Here is a 22,947-nt window from a genome sequence, read left to right on the forward strand (position 1 = left end):
GTTCTGCATTTCTCAAAGTACATTTCTGAGCAGAAGCTCTACCTCACGTGGAACGTTTGATCTCCCCATACTCTTGGTGTGCTGAGCAATCTGGAAACTGTAAACTTAGAAGCACTGATGTGGTTCCATGCTGTTCTCATGAGCCAGCTGGTAATCAATATTAATGGGTGTAGCAGTTGAAATCATTTTAATGCTTAATCAGTAGGAAAACCTTTCTAGTACAGTTAAACTTTGACTACTGATACCCTGACTGGTGAATCAGAAGTTAATTTTGACTTGCTGCTGTTCATATAGAAAGTGACTTCAGTGTTGTCAAAGTACGCAGTGTGTGTCTGCCCTTGAGACATTGCAGGTGCAGATGGTGTGTGGAAGAGGTAGGTGTGTGGTTTCTCAGTTATGCCACATGGCTTTGAGAAAACACTTCAAGTCCTTTGACTTCTGCTCTAAAGGGCTCCTGTCCTTTCTTTGCTATCCTGTTGCTGTCCAAAGTATAGGGTGATTTTTGTGGCTGCACATTAGTGCCAATGTCTCATTGGGTTCCTAAACTGTATAGCTACCAAATTGAAAAGTAAGTTAGATATTGTTATGACTGCCACCTCAGGGCTGTGTTACTCATGAATGCCCACACCTTTCCATGGGGTGGATTGATTCCTTTCCAGCGGCTGGTGTCATACATCTATTCAACATTAATAAAGTGCATATGTCTTTGGGAGGCAGAACTGTTTGCTTTGCCTGGCATCTCCCCCCCCGCTTTCTCTTACTCCTTTCATTAGTTGCTGCATAAGTAATAAATAAATCAGCTAGTTGTGCCCAAAGGGCTTCTTGTGAGCAGCCACATGTGCAGCTCGCATCCTTTTTCATGGATGGAAACGTGGCTGCCCCATCCGTGGCAGTGTCCAAGGCCAGGTTGGATGGGAGCAACCTGCTCTAGTGAAAGGTGTCCCTTCCTGTGGCAGGGGTTGGAACTGGATGAGCTTTAAGGTCCCTTCCAAGTAAACCAGTCTGTGACTCTGGCAATCCTCTTGCTTGATTTCTAAAACTTAATGGGAAGTGAGACAGACCTTTTGACATAGTAAAATCACAGAATATAATATATTCTATGATATATAGTGTATATATAGTCATATGACTATATGATACATAGTCATATGATATATGTTGTTTCATTTGGAGTTTTTGCATGTTCTGTACACAGTGGCTGGTAGATTCCTGTCCTGACAGAGACCATCAGCACTCCAGTACACTTTCTAAAGGTACTTGGAATGTCTGTAAATATCAAGAGATTGGAAGACTGTGTGACCATTACCTGTGCCTGTTGTCCTGCCTTTCCATATGTTGAAAACTGTAAGGAAAAGCTGATTCCCTGAAGCTGTCTCTCAGCTGGCCCCCTGAGCCAACCCATAGCTGTGCAAAGCTGAACATGTGAAGTGAAAGTATCGTGCTAAGTCAGACTATTTATGCTTTCTGTCTCTTTGAGCTGAAAGGTGGTGGGAATGCTTTGTAAGCTCTGGAAATGTTGACGTAGCTATGTTGGACTCTGTAAAGATGGACCAGAACGTGTTGGTAGGGTTGGGGCTAGGGTTGAAAGCAGTCCCATTCTGCCCAAGCAGTTTGGGTGAAGAGGGTCTTGCATGCCTTGAGGTTTGGTGGTCTTTACCAGCGCCGTATTTTGTATCTGTTTGTACCACCATTGTTGTATCTGTTAGGGAAAGTCACTACTGAAACCTGCTTGTGTCCAGTTTGGAACACTGAACTTCTGTCCCTTTCCTGCCACAATCCTGTTTACTTCCCAGAACAGCCATGTTTTAGGACATCAGATAAATTACAGACCTTCAGTATCCCCCAAACCAAAATGCATTTTCAGCTTCAACTCTACCATGACAACCTCACCTCGAGCATTGCGTGCAGTTCTGGTGTCCTCAACATAAAAAGGACATGGAACTGTTGGAACAAGTCCAGAGAAGGGCCCTGAGGATGATCAGGGGCTGGAGCACCTCCTGTATGGAGAATAGGCTGTGAGAAAGCTGGGGCTGTTCAGCCTGGAGAAGAGAAGGCTGCGTGGAGACCTCATAGCAGCCTTCCAGTATCTGAAGGGGGCCTATAGGGATGCTGGGGAGGGACTCTTCATTAGGGACTGTAGTGATAGGACAAGGGGTAACAGGTTAAAACTGAAACAGGGGAAGTTTGGATATAAGGAGGAAGTTCTTTCCTGTGAGGGTGGTGAGGCACTGGAATGGGTTGCCCAGGGAGGTTCTGAATGCTCCGTCCCTGGCAGTGTTCAAGGCCAGGTTGGATGAAGCCTTGGGTACCATGGTTTAGTGCGAGATGTACCTGCCCATGGCAGGGGGGTTGGACCTGGATGATCTTAAGGTCCGTTCCAGCCCTAACTATTCTATGATTCTGTGTCTGATGTTAGGCTTCCCCTAGTGCTTTTTGTGTTGCTAAACCACTCTCACAACAAGCAAGCACAGCTAACTGAGCACCTCACATCTTATCTGGAGTGCACGTTCCTATGGCCTGACCTCCCATAAGAGCTACTAGTGTTGGCAACTACAAGTATGTGAAAAGTGATTGTTAAAAGCTGCTGAAGCAATAGCTTCTTTATTAAAACCACAATACAACCTTGCTGGTGGTGTGCAGCATCCACTCTGCTTTTGGTGGAGCTATTCTGCTGTAGTAACCAATGGATTCAGCAAATCCTTTTACCTTGTACTTATATTCTTGTCAGCATGTTCAGGTTTATTTAACACATTAATTGCACCCAGGTTTAATGCGTTGTTGACCTTTAAAGCTCTGCTGAATCATGGGCTGTATCTGCATCACTGTCTGTCCTTTGTTGGATGTAACTCTGCACTAGAGAAAGCTTGGAGGAAGTGGTGCTTAAGGGATCACGTCAGATGCTTCAAACAGGAGGAAAGCAAAGCTACAGAACAAAGACATGTTTGATCCAGGACTGGGAAAAGGATTTAAAAGCCTCCCTAGATATCTGCCTAACCTCTGGCTCAGGTACTCTTTAATGTAGATGAGATCTGAGAGGCTTTCAGAGCCTCAGGTTGAAGAGTGTCATAGATGATGCTTTATACTTGGGGTGTTTTCCAGAAATAACTTTCTAAAGAATAATACCAGTGTTGAGCTGTTAATTTTGGAGTAATACCTGCTTATGCTGGGTTGCTCACCCATTGTGTTTGGAACTCCCCTTGGCCCTGTGTTTAAATCACAAATAAGGTTATTTTAAGCTTCAGCAACATTGTAGGAGCAACTGTGTCAAGCCTGAGTGTCCCCTGTTGCTCTCTTTGTGGTGTAGGAAGGGGGAACCCTTTTGATCATCTCAGTAATCAGAGAGCAGCAATTCTCTAAAGCCCAGTTCAGCAAGCCTGCCTCATTTTAACTTCCATAGCCCAAAAACAGCTGAGCTATTTGAGAGCCACCTACACAGCTCTCAATTGCATTTGTTTCTGATGATGTGTCTCAGTGGCTTAACCATAGTACCATAGCGTATATTGGAATTAGTAAAACAAGAGTGTTTCGAACCTAATTCTACATATTAAAGAAGGGGGGAGTGTTGTTTATTCATACACTCCTTTAATAGCAGCTTTTTAAGATCCCAAAAGAGTGGATTGGGTGCTCTGGAGGAAGCTTCATATGGAAAACATCCTGGCATCAACCTTACCAGACCAGTTCTGGTGACTGCCATAGTACATTCAGCTCTGGGTATAATGGCCAAAGGCTCTCATGAAGCTGCTTATCAAATACCAGGGCCTTTTTCTTCTTGTTAGCCTGGTCTTGGAAACCAAGGGCTCAGACAAGAGTGGGGAATTGTTTGGTTCTCCCCCCACAATGATGAGGGCTAAAACTTAACTGAGAGAAGTTGCCCTGTATTCTCTTCCCCTTGAATGCACACTCCTGATGCAGCTGGGCTGCACCCCCAGGGCGTGAGCAGCAGCTCAGGGAGGGGATCCTGCCCCTCTGCTGTGCTCTGGGGAGAACCCCCTGCAGCCCTGATCCAGCTCTGGGGCAGCAGCACAAGAGGGACCTGGAGCTGTTGGAGCGAGGCCAGAGGAGGCCATGGAGATGCTGCGAGGGCTGGAGCAGCTCTGCTCTGGAGCCAGGCTGAGAGAGCTGGGCTGGGGCAGCCTGGAGAAGAGAAGGCTCCTGAAGGGGAGACCTTAGAGCAGCTCCAGTGCCTAAAGGGGCTGCAGGAAAGCTGGAGAGGGGCTTGGGACAAGGGGAATGGCTTTAATGATACTGCACTTCAGTCTTCCCTCAAACAGTGGGGGTTTTAATGCTGACCAGCAGTCACAATTATAGACTCATTTGGACGGAGCTTGGAGCAAGCTGCTCTAGTGGAAGGTGTCCCTGCCGTGGCAGGGGGTTGGAACTGGATGAGCTTTAAGGTCCCTTCAACCCAAACCATGCTGTGATTGTATGAAGTCAACCCCACGTTTCAGGAAAGCAGCAGGAGCTGGCAGTGCCGATATTCAAATTACCCAGTGGAGTTTGAGTGTGTGGATCTGAAGCTGGCATCAAGTCTACCAGCCCTGTGGATGCTCAAGTATTTACTTTTTACCCCAAAATTCATACTGATTACCCCAAAAGGTATCAGTGTGATTAAGATCTTTCGTTTTGATTCTGCCATCTGATTCAGACAGGGAATCTCTCTATATTGTGTAGTGTTCCGTGAAGTGAGCTAATGATTGCTCTTTGAACACTGAGGTCAATCCGCAGTACTTATGTTGTAGGATCAAGGGCTAATTTAGCAAATAAAGTGGCCAAATGTTCTTGAGGCGTTGGGTGGGGAGGAATGAGAGTCTTTCAAAGCTCTTTAGTGTCCCTTAGCCCCTAGGCGAGCAGAAAATGAGGCATTTGCACACCATTTCAGCATGACGCTTTCCTATTTCACAGTTGCAGAAATAATCTTTACAAACAGCCAACTGTTGTACAACAGGGAGCTATTTACATGTAGTTTTGTTGCTGTCATTCCCAAGATTTGCATTGCAGGGATTTAATTCCCCCTTCTCCTCCTCCCTTAATGTCTATTTTAACCAGTGGATGAGTGGCATGCCCCCAGATCTCTCTTTTTGAATGGGTATATGATGTGCTAACCTTAAAGGTAACTGGGAAGAAAGTCTCTGTACACAAGTGCTAAGCTGCTATAATTACAGCCATCAGCACATTTTATGTATGAAAATGTATTTAATTTAATTGTGAGAGCAGAAAATGTTTATGGAGAACCTTCCTTTAAAAGATCAAGTCGGGTTTTACTTCTGACTCGAGCTTGCGTTTGCGTTGTTACTTCTACTCTGTGGCTTTGGCAGTCTCTTGTGATTTTTCTTTGCCTTTTTCCATCTAATAGGTCTTGTCTGAAGTGCGTGTGTGTCTCCTTTTCATCTGCTGCTGCTGCTTTCCTTGGAAGCAGTGGAGTTTCTCTCTCGGAGGGATTCTCCACAACTGATTTCACATTTGTCGTTTGTGTGATGTTGCAGAGGAAGATGATGCTGAGGACGTGCCAGAGTTTCAGGTGACTGGGAAAATCGGAGCAAAGAAGCAGAGGAAATTAGAAGAGAAACAAGCCAGAAAAGCACAGAGAGAGGTAAGCATTTCCTGCCACGTATAGAGCCCAGAGCAGAGCCTGAATAGCAGCACTCAGCAAAGAATCGGTGGTGACAGACACCCCAGAAAGGCAAAGGCAGTGTCATCACTGCAGTTGTGGGTTTGGTTTAAAGTTTAAATTCTGAAGTTCAGCTTTTTATTGTCATATCCCAAAATATGACAATAAAAAATCCCAAGAGATCCATGGAAAAATGGTCTCATTTCTTTGTATCAGGTTCTCTGGCATTCTTGTGGGGAGGAGAGAGGAGATAAACTCTTAAATGCTCTTTACTTGTACATATATATATACATGTATTCACTAAATATATATGTATATATATTCAGTGGATATTTCCACTGGCTTACAGCTTAATGTCACCACTGTCTCCCCTTAAAAACACCCTCAAGCCTACAGAGCATTGTTGAAACCCTGGGTCTGTGACCAAAACCGTGGGCAGTGCTGTTTTACGTGCTCTCATAGTGCAAAAGCTCCATGGGGTTTATCTGTGTTTATTGTTTTTATGGGCTGGGGGAGATGAATATTAATCCACAGAAATCTGTGATACAGGCAGATTTTGGTTGAAATCTGGCTGTTAAGCCAGAGACCACGTATGCAGAGTGACCACACTGTAGCTTTTCAGTTGTTCTTTCTTAAATCTGTGTAAATGGCTTAAATATTGGTGCATTTTCTCAGTTTTGCCAGCATTTTGCTGTTAATTCCACAGAAACTCATTTTCTGAAGCGTGCTCATGGATGGCAGCAGCTGCTGCATTAATTCCTTTTAGTTGTTCTATGTATTTTTTGCATACCCTCTATTGTTCTGTAAGTTGGGGTTGCAAGAGTAGATAAACTCAAACAGCTTTTGCATATCAGAGGCTGGGGCGCAGGGTGGACTTACACCTTCTAAAAAGACAGGGTTTGTGCGACTACTGACACTTCTAATGTCTAGTGAAATCCCACCTTGAGAGTTTTAGCATCACCTGAGGTTTTAATCCAGTTTCTGCTTTGCAGTGTAGTGGTATACCCTAGAGACAGGACAATAAGCAATAAACTTGATTTTTATGTTTATATATAAACTTCTATATTTATATAGAATAGTTTATATATAATACATATAGTATAATATATAATAGAAGTTTATATATAAACTTCTGTTATGATTCTTTTCTCACTTTGTGCTTTAAGCATTTCCTCATTACTTTCCATATTCATTCTGTTTAATGAACCTACCTTTTTGTGGAAACTGAGCAAAGCTGAAGTTAGATAAGCATCAGATGCTGGAGTGAGGGATCTTTTGCTTCACTTTAAAACATGCTGATTTTTACTTTCCCATGTAGACAGGAATTCCTTGCTAGGGTGTTTTCCTCTGAAGCATTCAAAGCCACAAATCCTCCATTTGAATGTCTTCTGCTTGCTCTCTTAATATAGCTTCAAACTGAAATACACTGAAGAGGCTGAAGAGCAAGTTAAACATCTAAACAACACACTAAACACCCTTTATATGTGTGTATGAGTGTCGCATTTTGCAGCAATCCCTTTGCTAAATCTGGTTTAAAAACTAATAGTAAATTGATTTAAATAGACCAGTACAGCTTTTTCTTTAAAGGATTCCAGGTTAATGATGTATTTGGATGTACCTGGTGTTAGAGAGTTTATATCCCACTCTGTTATTTTCCCCTCTCCTTACGGTTCATCCTAACTAAACTTTAAGTGAGGAGAAATGCAATGCCATGTGTCGTGGTTTAAGCCCAGCCTGCAACTCAGAACCATGCAGCCATCTCTTGCTCCCCCATTTCTTCCTCCCCACACTCCCAGACACCATGACACAATATTACCTAATTTCACTATAGTAATAAGCTCATATGCAAGTTTGCAGCTTAAACCCTTATTGAAATACAGCTGATGCAAGTGAGAAGGGTGATTTCTATGTTTACCACATCAAGTGTGCAAAAAAGCCGGGGGGGAGGGGGGATGTTAAATCACACCATGATGACTTTATTACTCTCTTTACTGTTTCTTTCTGAAGGTGCATCTAGGAAGATAGGGAGAAAAACCTCCCCATGGTATCACACTATGAAGTTAACAAAGGCAGGGTAAAGGTTTGGCCTGCATGATGTGTTTTATGTTTTAGGCTGAAGAAGCTGAGCGAGAAGAACGGAAAAAGCTTGAGTCAAAAAGAGAGGAGGAAAGGCGGAAAGAAGAGGAGAGGATACGCCTTGAGGAGGAACGGCAGGTGGGATTGCTTGTATTTATAGATGGAAACTTTGAACCAGGTTTGTCTTTGAGTTTGCTTCCACAGAAGTCTTGTCATCAGCAGAACTCCCTTTGGCTTTCATTACTGTTGCATGCATCTTTTATTTGGGGTTGGGTTTCTTTTATCCATTTTGTTTCAATTATAGTAATACTCAGTTATTTCAACTGTAGATCCCAGCTTTGTACCCCCAGCTGCTTGGCAGAAGTGGAAACTGCTCCAAACATCACTCTCACGTGTAGCAGCAAGCATCCACCCATGGTTGAGTCCAGGGCAAAATGAAACCCAGTCTTCTGGTAGTGGTTCTGCTGCTGCTGTGTGCCACAGTCTTCTGATCACTTTGTTCTGTTGACAAGCACAGCTGATGAAGTTGGCTGTTTGTTCATTTGAGAGATGTTTAAGTGCAGTTACATGAAGGAAGGAGGTATAGTCACTTGCTTGGGTTACTTGCTTGGGTATGATCAGAGAAGTTTGGTTGATACAGAAGCATAGAATAATAGGTTGGAAGGGGCCTCTGGAAGCCATTGGGTCTATCCTCCTGCTCAGACCATGTCCAGTGGAGCAGATTGCTCAGGATCTTCACCAGCCCAACTTCAAGTGTCCCTTCAGGAAGTTGTCATGACCTCCCTGGGCTCCTGTTCCATGTTCTGACATGGTTTAGTTGGTGGTCTTGGCAGTCCTGGGGTAATGGTTGGACTTAGTCATCTTAAAGATCTTTTCCAACCCATCTGATTCTATGATTAGTGCTCATTTGAGCTGCTGGCCTGGCAGCTGTAACCAGCAGGCCAGAAAGTGAAAGACATCAGCAACTGATTTGCAACTGTTGTGTGACAGTCTGTGATTTGATTCAAATTATACACATTTACACATGCTTCACAATTAAAGATGTCTAAACTATGCATACAAAGGTGTGTGTTAGCAGGAATGACCCAGAAAAACAAGTACCGTGCAATTGAAATGCTTTTGTTGAATGCTTCTCATCTGCGAGGGAGGCAGACTTTATTTCAGAGCTGCTTTGTGTATCCTGGCCATCAGTGCTACTGACTAAGAACCAGGAATGAGCTTCATGCTCTCTAGTGCTTGAACAAGTTGTGTGGTAGCTTTGCAGTGTGCTTCTGGAAGCAGAGACCAAGGTGTTCTGCACAGCCCCATGCTGAATGAGTAACTGCCATCCCAGGGGAGTGCAGCCCCAGCTTGCAGTAGAATGTATATTTACCTTTGGGGTTATCCCCCTCCAAATCCTTTATCTTCTGAACTCTCATTTCCACTTAATCAATGGGAAGCTGATGAATGTCATAAACTGAAATGGATGAGGAGGATGTCAGCACTACAACATTGGGATGTATAGCATGGTCTGAGGCTTTGACTTGTAAAGCAACTTGGAACAAACTTCTAGGGAACCAGTTATCCCTCAGCTGTCCCTCAGTTATCCCTTCTGAGACAGATGTGCAAATTTAAAAGTACCTGATAGTGGTCAAAGCATGAAACCTGATGTTGAATAACTGATCTCAGCTAGCCTGAGCCACTCACTCCTCTGATTAGCAAGATATCAGCAGCAGAACTATGAGACCTGGATCCTCTGGGTCTGTGTCCACACACTCCAGTGGCAACAAACAGCTTTATCCCTGTGGTTCCTGAGCCCACTCTGCTTTTCTCTTTAGTATTTCCACTTTCTCCTCATACTTCCAGCTTCGAAAGAGGCAAGATGAGCGCTGGGTGCTTCTAAAGCACATCCTGCTTGCCATGGAGCTTGGCATAACAGGTAACTCAGCACATTTCCCTCTTGTGATATATTATTCTAAGTGTTTTAAAGTGTTTTGTTTTCATCCATTTCCCTGATTATTATTTTTCATTGATTTTTTTTTTCCCCCTGAGGTTCTGTGAATTAAATAGCCCTGAAACCCTGAACAGTTGGTTGAAATGAACCAAATGCCTCCAATACTTTGAGGGATTGGAAGGGCATGCTGGCTGGATCCATTGTCTAAGTGTCACCTCCTTCAGAAGACGCTTATAAATACAATTTCAGTTCCTTCCAGAGTGATAGCCAGCAGGACAGGTGAATTGCTAAGCAAACTGCAGTTGAGCTTGGCCAGCCTGCTCCAAAGAAGCTGTAGCACAGGACAAAGATGTTACCCTGTTGGTTGCCTAGGGGTTTGACCTGTGGGTTAGCGCTGTAGCTGGCTTATCAGGACCAGTCAGGCATGGTTGAGAAGTTGACTAGAAAATAGGGGTGACATTCAAACTAGAGATGTCTTCATGCAGAAGGTGCTTATTAACTTATTTAGCTGCTTTTTTGAATGGCTGCTTTTCAGTTTAGGGCTGAGTAATTTATGTTGGCTGAATGAGGAAACTCTTATTTTACTTTTCAGTGTTCCTGAAGACTGCACTAAAACACTCCCACCTCCATGTTGCAAGACTCAGTGAAAAGAGGAATATGAACTAAGGCTCTGATTTTGTTGGTTTGGTTTTCCTTTGTGTGTCACAGTCCAAAGGGGCCCTTCCTAGAACTGTGAAAATACCTCAGATGCCTGAATCCAGCCTGCTTTAGCCAATACCTTCCTTAAATACTTAAAGCCTGCCATTTCAAGCTTCTTTTTGTGTGGTTCATTTGTTTCCAGTAGTCTGTCATGGCATCAAGCCAACCCACCATTCTACATCACAAATGATCTGCTGCTGCTCAGGGAAAACTGCTTTCAGTACTTTTTTTTTGCCTGGTTCTAAGTTGTTAATCCAGCAACCACTGAACATTTTGAGCATGGATCCAAGTAAATGTGTCTGACAATATCTAATGTCCATCCTCAACTGTTTTCTAGTACTTTTAAGTCTCCATCTTCATCCAAGTCTTTGTACATGGTTAGGCTGTGTCGGTCAAGTTCCTGCTTCAGTCTGCAAAGCAAGCAGTATTGTTATTTACATGTTATTTAACCTGCCAGAGGGGAGACTGAGCTGAGCTCTTAGGCAGAAGCTCTTCCCTGTGAGGGTGCTGAGGCGCTGGCACAGGGTGCCCAGAGAAGCTGTGGCTGACCCATCCCTGGCAGTGTTCAAGGCCAGGTTGGACACAGGGGCTTGGAGCAAGCTGCTCCAGTGGAAGGGGTCCCTGCCTGTGGCAGGGGTTGGAACTGCATGAGCTTTAAGGCCTCTTCCAACACAAACCAGTCTGGGATTCTGTGATAACAGGGGAGCATAACAGGGCTTCAGTGTGTTAGGCTTGACTAGGAGGGGAAACAAATAGAATGAAAAGGTGCTGGATTGCTGTGCATGTAAGCACAACCTGGTTTTATGGTTGTAACACTGTACCTCTCAGATCTTATTACAGACTGATGGTGTGGTGTAAAAGATACTGCTTCTCTCTTCTAGGCCCCTATAAGTGATAAATTTATCATTGGATTTATTGTGCTTTTACAGGATATATAGGAATAAATGTCATGTCTATGTGCCTCTAGACAAAGGATTCTTCATTCCCATGAGTCATGTTTTCCCCTGTAAGGAGGTGGAAAGGCAGAATTAGACTAGGTAGCTGAAGTAGTGATTGACAGTCATGAGATAAAACCAGAGGGCAGCTGGTTGTATTTCTGGAGGCAGTTTGATTATTGCCATTGCTGTAGTTCATATAATCCCATGAGGCACAAGAAACTTGGGAGTTTATCATTAAAGTTTGTCAGACAAATGTTATGGTTGTCAAATAGCTTCATTTTCCCCCTTCCTTTTCCAGTGCTTCAGGTTATTTCTGCAGGTACAGGGACAATGGCAAGTCTTCAACTGCACAACCAGCTTTGTTAGCTAAAATTCCACTGAACCTTTGTTTCAGTCTCTCACCCAAGAAGTGCTACCTAAATTGTGCTAACTTCTGTGAACGCTGAGACTGGCTTTGTGCAAAGGAGAGGTTCCTGTCAGTGTTTTAGCTACAGCCTTAAGCCAGGAGTGAACAGTCCTAGTGAACAGCAATAGCTGATTCCTGTATCATTAAATACCATCTAAAAGTGTTTCAGATGGTGGGGGGGAAGCCAAATAGATTCAGGGATGGAAAATCATGTTGCAGCTTGCAGGTCATCTAGAAATTCCCCTGGTGATCCATGATAAAGTCACTGTTAAACCTTTCACACATGCACATCAAGCAGTTTGAGGTATGGAGTTTAGTGGAAATACTGAATTCTTGAATCAGGTGAAAACCCACTTTGGTTTATAAGCAAATGGTTTTGGGCAAGCCCTACAGAGAGCTATAGTATAGGTGAGAACTGCACCTTCAAGGGAGTTATGGGGGCTAAAATCTTGCATATTGGAGAGAATAATAACCACCTGGATCTATTTAAAGTTATTTGTATGTACATATAAATAAAATGTGGTTGCCCCTTGGCTGCAGTGTTGCAAACCAGATAATGTATTTTTAAATTCAGGCTTCCTTTCCAGTGTTCTGATGACCTGATTGGCTCTGCATGCGAGGAAGCTCCTTTTAGAATTGGCATTTGCTTCAGCTCTGCTTTACCCCTGGGGATTTCCCTTTCACTCTTGGAGTTTTTTAGTGGTGAGATGGTTTACCAACCGACACCTTATCAATGACAGCGAACTTCCTCTGATGTTGCAAAACAGTGCCTTCATACAAAGCCTTGCAGGTTGCTCTCATAAGAGCTTTTCTTTTCCCTGTTTTACTCCCTCAGCCTAGCTTTGCCCACACTAAGGAAGCTCTTGTGAAGATGCAGGGCTCACAGCTGTCATTATTCCATATTAAAACTCGGTGTTGAACAAGGCATGTTGCTGTAAATCCATCACAGAATGAACTGCTCTGCAAAACAAAGCTTGATATAGAAGAGAAACTACCGGTCATCCAGCAAGCAAGCTTTTAACTGCTGTGAAACAAAAGGCCCCACAGCAGGAGAGGGGATTGGTGTTTGTTTGCTGTTAACATTAAAACAAGGTCCCAGTTGCTCAAGCATAGCTGTGGCCAAAGCCTCCCAGTTAGGGCAAATCCATTTAGGCTTTCACTTCAGCATTTTAAGTGCCTAAATAAAAGTGGTCTTATCTTCAGAGCTATAGAAGTAGAGGATCAGCTCATGATCCTAAGGGTCCTGATGAAGCTTTTGTGAATTAAGATCCTAAATTTTTGCCTCTTTGATTTGGTATTTGATCAGAATAGGCACCAAGTTTAAAACGTTGATTGAGATGTTTTATTACATGTAGCATTATATGAATATCAAGATTTGTGCTTCCAGCAGATGTTTTCATTATCTGTTTGGCATTTATAGCCACTGTTCATATGTGAACAGTGTATTTCTGGAGGCCAGTGAGGGACTACTGCATAGTTTCAGTTTAAGCATTAATTTCTCCTAAGGAAGTCCAAGTCATGCAAGCCTGCAGAAAATTTCTGCTCTGATTCTGAGGGGTGATGAACATCTCCCTTTCTAAAGATACTTATTGTATGTCTAAACAGGGAGGGAGACAGGAATCCTGGAGATCCCTCTGCTCTATGGCAGATTGTTTGCTGTAAAGTCCCTTTTTGCTTTCTTGCACTAACAGCACAAAACTGGATGCTCTACAAGGAGGGTTTCTTTGGCCCGTGATCCTCAAAGCATTTGGCATAGGAACCAGTATGTTCTTTCTCATTCTGTGTGTTAAAGAAATGGCCACAAACAAGGAATGCCTCATAGTAGGTGGTGGGTGAAGAGAGTCCAGTGTTTGCTCTCCCTTCCTCACCAGCAGTGGGATCTCTTCCACTTATCAGTCGAATAAGCTGCTTATAAATGATTTGTTTGTCAGCAAGTTGGTCCTTTATCGGATCTGGAGGAGCGTTGGCACAGCACACAGGTACCAGTTTGCTCTCTGGGAAAGCTGCTTAGGCAAAGCTCTTAGAAAAGCTACTTACTCCTTAGGGTGATACCACTTTGTCTCAGTCCCACCTTAAAGGGGTTACGTAGAGCTGGAAGTGATGGCTTGATATCATCTTGGTGGGCAGTACTGCAAGAGTCCTTGCCCTTTGCTAAAAACAGCCATGAGTGATAACCCTTCAAAAGCTGTAGCCTGTCAACCAGCCAGAACGGTGCAGTTGCTCAAACAGCATCCCAAAAGTGTGCATTTGAGATTTGTGATCCCAAGAGTCAAGGTCTGCTTCCAGCTCTAAGCCTGAAAGAGTTTTCAAGATGCTGTGGTTTTACCTGAAAGGTTGGGCTCTTTTGCAGTGGCATAACTAATCATATAATCACAGGATGGTTTGAGCTGGGAGGGACCTTAACGCTCCTCCAGCTCCAACCCCTGCCACGGGCAGGGACACCTTCCACTGGAGCAGCTTGCTCCAAGCCCCTGTGTCCAACCTGGCCTTGAACACTGCCAGGGATGGGGCAGCCACAGCTTCTCTGGGCACCCTGTGCCAGCACCTCAGCACCCTCACAGGGAAGAGCTTCTGCCTAAGAGCTCATCCCAGTCTCCCCTCAGGCAGGTTCAAGCCATTCCCCTTGGCCTGTCCCTACAGGCTTTAGATGCCTTGGAAATGATAATTGTTATCAAGGTAAGAAGTGAACAGAAGGTAATGATCTGAAAGGAGCTTCACAGCAAATCCAGGTCCTTGATGGGTGTCCTGGGTTCACCAGTTGCAGTCATTTTTTCTCCTTCTTGGTAGCTGGTGCAGTGCTGTGTTTTGACTGTCGGCCTGGGAACAGAGCTGATAACACGGATGTTTTGGTCTGGCCAAGGACTTTGTGAGTCTCATGCTCTGCCAGGGAGGAGGGGAGGCCGGGAGGAAGCAGAGACAGGACACCTGACCCAAACTGACCAAAGAGGTATTCCATACCACAGCACATCATGCCCAGGATGTAACTGGGAGTTACCCGGAAGGGCAGGGGGACTGCAGGGTTGGAGGAGGTATCGGTCGGTGCTTGGTCGGGCTGGGGGGGTGAGTTAACAGTCGGCTGGTGGTGAGATGTTGTATTCTCTTCCCTTGTTATTTCCTTTATCATTACTATTATTGGTGGCAGCAGTAGTGATTTGTGTTATACCTTAGTTACTAAACTGTTCTTATCTCAACCCATGGGAGTTGCCCTCTTTTCAATTCTCCTCTCTGTCCCTCCAGGAGGAGGGGGAGGGCAAGAAGGGGGGGAGTGAGTGAACGAGCAGTCTGCCTGGGGTTAAACCACAACAATGGGCAAGTGGGACGGAGGGAACCTGGGGATCAGTGGAGGAGCTGGGATGGGTGGCAGTGGGCAGTTGGTGCTGACCAGACTTGCAGCTAGCAAGCAGAGGTAGAGTTGATCCAGCAGTGATCATGTGGACGTTTTATCAGAAAGAGGAGGCAGAAGGTTTATATGATTAACTTTACTATTTTTATTTCAATAATGATATGATCAAGTGGGAGGGTTTGCTCATCACATGCACTGTATTAAACTGATCAAAAAGAAGTCTTTACACTGGAGCAAGACCCCCGTTTGGGCAGCACTTCTGTAGGGGAGGAGAGAAGCAAACCTGATTCAGTGAAACCCAAGCAGCTGCAGGTGAGCATCTGCAGTTACCAAATTTCCATGGTGCTGGGGTTTCCCCAGCACCGCACCCATTGCTGAAGGGAGGTGGCCCAGCTCTCCTCACCCCTGAGCTGCATGCTTTACCACTTCACTACAGCAGATAAGGAGATCAGAATGGGGATGGGCAAAGAAACCTGACTGATAAAGATGTGGGGCGTTAAACTTGTGTTTGAGCTGGGTGCCCTCTGTGTGACTTGCATGAAGCAAGCACTTGGCTCTGTTTCATCCACAGACCCTGGGGCGCTGAGATTGTCTCCATGTGTGGGTTGTGCATACAGACAGGCTGCTTTTTGTGGGAATGCAACCTGCCTAAATTTGAGCCTGCACCTTCCATGCAACTCCTGCATGACCTGGCCATGAGTGTCATGGTGGAATAAAGTAGCTGAGAATACGTGTTGACAGCAGCCTGACTCGCTGACTGCTTCTCCCAGTGCAGTCATGCAAAGTCATCTTTGCTCTTGGCTTTGAACCAGGTTACAGTTTGGCTAAATCCTTCTTTTTCTGCAGATTGAATCATAGGTGAATTTAGGTAACAAAGCGTGTGAGACTGTGCAGGAAGCAGCTGGGATTTGTAGTTACTAGATAAAAAAGCTTCTGGAAATACTTAGTGTTAAAGAAGGAGGCTACAGCCACCAGGAAATGTGAGGGCTGACACACTTCAGATACCAAAGTGGTGGCACAGACCACTTGGGAATGCTTTGCTGATGGTAGCATCAAAGTTTAGGATTGGAAAACAAACTCATGGTGGCTTTTAAGGAGACCTTAAAACAGGGACTGGGACCTGAGTGCTTTGCCAGTCTCACAACAGAACTGCTTTTCTGCATGTGCTGGAAATGGAAGCACACATAGTAAAGTGCTGGTGTGCTTAAATCAAATAGAGGTTAATGTTCTTCAAGTAGGCAAAGAACAAGCCTTGTTCATTTGTTGTTAGACCTTCCAGAAACAGGAGAATACTTCTTAGTTAATGTTGCTCTCAGTTATAAATGGGACTTTGTATCCTGGTATTTTCTGATAGAACCATCTGGAAACTATTTGCCAAAGCAATTTTCAGGTTTTGCCATGATTGTTTTCTTCCTTATTTCAAATCCTGTAAAATTCCAACCTCTGAAACAGACTAGGGGAACAATGTTGTTCTTCTGTTTCCAAGATCAAGATTAAATGTAATGCACTTGCAAGGAACAAAGAATTGCTGTCACTTCCAAATGAAATACGGTTCTGTTGCTCTTGGCACCTGTAGTGCTTATAGGCAAAAAATCTGCTATTGGGCTTTTGCTTATAAATGTTATGGTGATGAATAACCCAGAAAGCAATCTTGTTTTGTCTCAAGAGCTCCCTCTTATCTGTAGGTTTTGTCATGAGAGAGTGGTTTAAAAGTTAGGTTTGACTTTGTGTGTACCGTAAGATCCTTCCAGTCCTGTTGTGTCATAGCTGCATGTTGGTAGCATTCCTTTTTATGACTTTCTGGGAGTTTGTTTAGATAAAACTGAGACCAAGTACATTTTCTCTTCAGATTTTGTTGAAGGGTTCTTCTCCCATCCCCATTTCTGGTATCATAGGATCATAGAATAGTTAGGGTTGGAAAGGACCTTAAGAGTTCCAGCCCCCTGCCACGGCCATGGATGCCTCACCCTAGACCATGCTGTCCAAGGCTCTGTCCAGCCTGGCCTTGAACACCACCAGGGATGGAGCATTCACAACTTCTCCAGGCAACCCATTCCAGTGCCTCACCACCCTCACAATAAAGAGCTTCCTCTTTATCTCCAACCTGAACTTCCCCTGTTTCAGTTTGAACCCATCACCCCTTGTCCTGTCACTACAGTCCCTGATGAAGAGTCCCTCCCCAGCATCCTTGTAGCCCCCTTCAGACACTGGAAGGCTGCTATGAGGTCTCCACGCAGCTTCTCTCCTCCAGGCTGAACAGCCCCAATGTTCTCAGCCTGTCTTTGTATGGGAGGCTCTCCAGCCCCTGATCATCCTCGTGGCCCTTGGTGGTTTTGGCCTTAGATGGCAACTCTTTTAATGTGGATGGTTTTCAGTATACTTAATGACCTGTTCCTGTCTCTTCCTGATTTAATGGAACAAGGGTTTGTTTCCCAGCCATTTAAGGAAGCAATTACTGTATTAGTGTCAAAGATGCAGCATGGTAAGCATTTAGAAATCAATATAATTGTTCTTTGAGAGACTAGTTCCTGTGCTAACAGTGAAGGAATGCCCTGAGATTGTCACTACAATTTCATGGACTCATCTTTCCTGGTTTTAATCAAGCCTTTGCAATATGATAGCAAATGGGACTCTCGTTGCAGCATGTGCTCAACAAACATGAGTTTCTCTGTGGAAGGAACTGTTCTGTAAGGAAGCATTTTCCTTCTGTGTGGTGTTACACGTGTGAAGTGTTTTGGAGAAGAACAAAACCAAAGTAAACCAAGAAAAACCTGGTTTAACTTGAAACATTCAAGTGATCTCTCACATTCCAAAACTTTTACCCAGAGTTTTGCTTTGTGAATGTGCAGCCATTCTGCACAATGCATCACCATGTCACTGATACCAGGCTTGGAGTTTGCTGGGTCAGCATTATTGCTTTTAAGTGTTTAACATTTCCATCAGGGTGGGTAACTGAAAGCTTGTATTGCAGTTAACTAAAAAGCAGAGCCTATAGGTTTTGGTTAACAATCCAAGATGTAAAAACTCCTTTTTTAAATACAATCACATCATGCTTTCTATACCTAAAATACTTTATACAATTCTTTACACTCCATGTAGACATAGTTTGCTTGTAAATCATAAGAGATTTTACTTTAAGCTCTTCTGCAAGCCAGTTTCTTCTCACACACACATGGACACCAGCATAACCCCTCTATTCTTTGTGATTGCACCCAACGTACACCAGTGAACTATCCAGCAGAACTGGGGCAGTGACTGACACTGTGGATGTTGCATCAAAAGTACAGTTGAGGCAGGGACTTCCTGTCATGGGATCTGCAGAAGAAACCTATTCATGCAAATGAAACAAGCAGGTTGCAATATAAGAGGGGTTTTCTCCCTTTCAGATCTCTTAAGAAGCAGCCTAGGTGCATTGTGTGCAAGCTTAAGGGTGGCTTCTGAAATTAATGATGCCATCAAGGGAGACCTTAGATTCATTTTAGAACCTGTTAGAATCTGCTGCCTGTCCTAGTAAAACCAGATAAAGAAGATGCATCTTGACTTTAAACCTGATGTGAGGAGGAGCAAACTGACCACTTGTCATCTTTTCCATACAGGAAGAGGAAAAAAGGAAGGCAAAGGAAGAAGAGGAAAAGAGAGAGTATGAAGAGTACCTGAAGCTGAAGGAGAGTTTTGTAGTTGAAGAGGAAGGGGTTGAAGAATCAATGACAGAAGAACAGGTACGTGTCTTAGGCTGCTCCTGCAGTTTCCTTTCTCTTTGTTAAGACTCAGGTTGTCCTTAGTGCATTCTGTCTCATGAAGAAAAACGTTAAACCAGGAGTCAGCCAAATAGTTTTTCTTGTTTAAAGCTGAATTGCGTAGATGGCACAGGTTAACCTGGAGCATTTCCTGGGGAATGCTGCAGCTCATCATACCAGTCTCCTACAACTTAGGGTGCTGAGGCAAAATGCATATTGCTGAAACAAGGTCTCTCCTCCCGTCATCTAAGCACTGAAATAAAACTCATTCTGGAATTCAGATAATCTTTTACTGTCATCAGCTCTGCCTTGCCCACGTACAGTGGGCCAGATGAAAGTAAGGCTAAATTTGGAGTTTGGTAGTGCCCACATATCTGGGGGGAATTGCTTGGTTTTGGTTTTATTTTCTAGACCAACGGAGCTGTTGAGAAATCAAACGAAAAACCAACCTCTTGCCTTAAAGGCTGCTGTTAAGAGAATTCACAGGACGTAACCTGTGTGCTTGTGGGTTATCCAGTGGAAAACTGGGCATTCAGTGCTGCAAATGGTTGTTATGGTTGACTGTTTCAAACTCATGCATAGCGTTTTCTCATGCTCCTGCTGTGGCTGCCTGCAGACGCACTGCTGGGGATGGTGGCTGAGATGTGGTACTTGACATAGTATCACAGCAAACTTGAAGAAGTTTCGGTGTTGTGGGAGGCAGTGTTCTTCTCCTGCCTGCTGAAAACCTGTTAATCTCGTTTTAATTGCTATCAAAGTGCTCTTCAGGTGAAGCTGCCAAATTTGGGCTGCCCAATGCATTTGCTTCGCTGCCAAAGTGACCCTGTTGAGTTCAATGGAGTTGCCTTTAGCGTGACTGAGGGTGCTTTGGGCTGAGGAGTTTGTAGTGAGCCAGTGCTGCTTGACATCAGTCACAAGATCTCACTATGGATCCCTTTCCATTAACATAATTCCTCTACCATTCCAAGAGAAGTTGTATCTGGTGATGGGGAATTCCTTAAGATGTAGAAAACATCAAAATGCATACTTCCTATTACAGGTTCCTTCAGAAATGCATACTTGCCTGTTAGAAGATCAGATTATACCTAAATATTAAATTGCTCCACTTTAGACCACCCTTTAGAGCCAGAATGTGTTCCTAAAGCTGCCTGTCAAGGAGATATTAATCTTTCTCTGTGTGGGAGCAGAGAAAGGTGTTCCTCACTCAAAAGAGCTTGGCAGGCAGTTGATGCTGCCTGAATCTCAGCATAAGATTATCTTTGGTAGGGGTGAGGAGTTAAACTTTAATAGTAGGTGATTTAAAAGTCATCTTCAGAAACAATAACAGGGACATGGTTATTTGGAGACACCAGCCTTGCAGAAATGGCAAGCCACCCTTCTGCCATGTGGTGGATAATGTACTGAAGTGTTTTAGCATCCTGTGACAAAGAGCTGACTGCCTTGTGTTGAGGCCAGAGTGCTGGAACTCATGCTGCAAATTAAGGCTCTGAGTTGAGAGCAAAGCACTTAATGAAGGCTGATTGATTTCCAGGGTTGCAGAGGAGCTTGATCCCCTGTTAACTCAAGTGCACATTGTTTGCATTTGCCTTTGAAAATTGAGCTGCTTATATTGAAATGCCGGATTTCAGGTGCGTAGCTTTGAAAACGGCTTCAGCTCCCACATGTGTTGCACAGCTGTGTGTTACCCTTGACCATCTGCATGAGCTCTGTCTCCTCAATCACTCTGTACTCTACCTCTGTACAAAATGTCCTCAGCGTGTGTGTAACTTAATACACAAACTCATCCAGATGTGCTTATTTCGGGGTATGTAGGATGTGAAGAAGAAAAGATTGAAGATTTCCTTTTAGAAGACACTGAAACACAAATTGCACTTGAGCCATGTTGTGCCTTAGAAAATACCTCTCCTAAATTCCTAGTTAAGATTAAATCTGGATGCATATTCTTTTCCAGTTCAAAATCTCCCTCAGTGTATGTTTAAAGCTTCGGAAGGATGTAGGCTAAACAAGGCTGTGATGCGTTTAATGTTCATGAGTTTAAACTAACACTTGTTTTCCTGCTGTATCCAGTCTCGCAGCTTCCTAATGGAATTTCTGGAATACGTTAAGGTAAGCTACAGCTGGTCTTTCTTCTCTTTCCATACTTGTTAGATTGTATGAAATACCTTTGGCAAAGAGCTGAGTTGCAGAAAAAAGGCAAATCTTTACTTCCTCTTTGATATACTTCAATGTTTAATAAGTAACAAAAGTGCTACCTTAGCTAAAGCCTGTGTTATTTACTTAACCATGCATGAGCATGTCCATCGTTGTTAAAATGGTTTGTAATTGTAGCTGTATCTTGGCTTCTGGGGGCAGAATTGCAGCTCTTAACCCTCTTTCATAAGGACAAGCGTTATAAACTCTGTCCCTGCTGGATCACCCCCCTGTTTATGAAGAGCGGTGTTTGCTGTTGACTGGGATTTGAGATATTCAGGCTTTTTGTTTGTGAACATCAGCTACTGATTTAGAAAATCCCCACATCTCAGCTCAGCGTGAATGAGAATTGCTGTGCCAGCGTGGGGCTGCCATGCAGGATGTGTTTGTGTTTGAAACGCTGGCGTTGTAAAGGTCAACTCAACTCCCCGTGCAATTTATTCTCTTGTTTTCAGTCTATGTAATTAGCAGTGTTGTTTTAATGTTCAGAAGGGATATTTAAGCAGATCACTTGTTTTAACAGGGTGTGTCAGTCTCCCTTTCAGCATACTGTATGGCTGGTTATTTAAAAGCTGTGGTGGGCTCAGGAGGTTTTCTACTTTTGACCTGTAAGGACATTGCTGCTTTCTCCACAATTGATGTATCAAAGGTCAACTGCATTTTTCTACTCTTACTCTAACAATGTTATGCAAATCTTTTGTCCTAATGAACCCCTTCCTTCATTTCCTGGAAACTGGAATCTTATCTGACAGTGCATGGTTGTGTGTGTGTGTGTGTGTGTGAAAGGCTTCATTAGTAAGCAGGTTGCTTCTATACTTAGTGAAGTCCTAATCACAGAATCACAGACTGGGTTGGAAGGGACCTTAAAGCTCATCCAGTTCCAACCTCCTGCCACAGGCAGGGATACCTCCCACTAGAGCAGCTTGCTCCAAGCTCTGTCCAGCCTGGCCTTGAACACTGCCAGGGATGGGGCAGCCACAGCCTCTCTAGTCATTCTTTTAATCCACAGTCTGGGCCAGTTTTGCAGGTCCATTACCCCAGCAAAACCATGGACTTAAACGTATCTATGATTTTGTCTCATGGGTATCTCTCCACAAGGAGTGAATTTGAGTGATTGCCGTGAAAGTCTGAACAACTCATAGAATCACAGACTGGTTTGGGTTGAAAGGCACCTTAAAGATCATCTAGTTCCAACCCCCTGCTCAGTCTAGAGTCACTGCACAGCTATGGCAGAAGCTGTGCTGCTCTCTGCCTCCTGTGTCAGTGGCACTTCGGTGTATCCCATTGCCATCATGCTGCAGTGAGAGGCTGCTGGGTTTGCCTCTGTCAGGAGCTTCCTGATTAACATGATCTCTGGTAGTAATGTGGGAATGTCTAAGGTAGTAGCACTCAGATTAGGACATACCTGCATTGCTGCAGCTCACACAGAAACAGCCCTTGTTCAGTAAGTCCCCAGCTTAAGCCAGTCAGCTCTGATCAGAAGCACCACCAGAAGTGGATGAGACAGCTGAGAATAGATTGGAAAAGCTATGGGTAACATGTTTGAAGAGCCTAAATAAAACCATGGGGCAGCAGTGAACCATCAGATGGCACATTTCATTTTGCAGCCATGTAGGGATTTCAATATTCTGTTTTCCATGGAAGCCAGAGGGATTTCTGTGAAAGGGATGGGAACTTTGAACTGGCCATGTCTGTCAAGACCACCTTCTGTCTCAATTACTATGGGCTATATGATACACTGTGATCCCAGTTCACCTCTTCCCATCTAAGGCTTTCAAGATACTGCCAAGCTGCTGCTTAAGGAAAATGTGCTGTTCTTTTTTGATAAACAAGCTGCCCTGGGGCAACAGTAAGTAGAACAATAGGATATTCCAGTGTCCCTTGGGATCTTCCATGAAAATTGGGAGCGTTTCCAAGGGATAACGGAGGAGGGTCTTATTGTGCACGTTGCCTTGGTGGTTGTGGTGGTTGGAACAGATTAGTCATGAACTCTCAGTTCAGTGTTTGAGCACACATG

General features: G+C 44.1%; 1 protein-coding gene across 2 annotated transcripts in view; it reads left to right on the top strand.

Moving 5' to 3' along the window:
* Window positions 1-22,947, top strand: part of DDRGK1 (DDRGK domain containing 1) — a 41,591-nt gene that overhangs the window by 12,929 nt on the left and 5,715 nt on the right. For both annotated transcript variants that reach the window (XM_061351912.1, XM_061351913.1), the window contains exons 3-6: window positions 5,484-5,590; window positions 7,721-7,822; window positions 18,600-18,722; window positions 20,808-20,846. In XM_061351912.1, the coding sequence (XP_061207896.1) occupies window positions 5,484-5,590; window positions 7,721-7,822; window positions 18,600-18,722; window positions 20,808-20,846 (371 nt within the window). The remainder of the gene's footprint in view (window positions 1-5,483; window positions 5,591-7,720; window positions 7,823-18,599; window positions 18,723-20,807; window positions 20,847-22,947) is intronic.

The sequence above is a fragment of the Neopsephotus bourkii genome, unplaced genomic scaffold (assembly GCF_033783945.1).
Source record: "Neopsephotus bourkii isolate Nb327-2 ecotype Australia unplaced genomic scaffold, CSIRO-AGI_Nbou_v1 NB_616, whole genome shotgun sequence".
Classification (NCBI taxonomy): Eukaryota; Metazoa; Chordata; class Aves; order Psittaciformes; family Psittacidae; genus Neopsephotus; species Neopsephotus bourkii.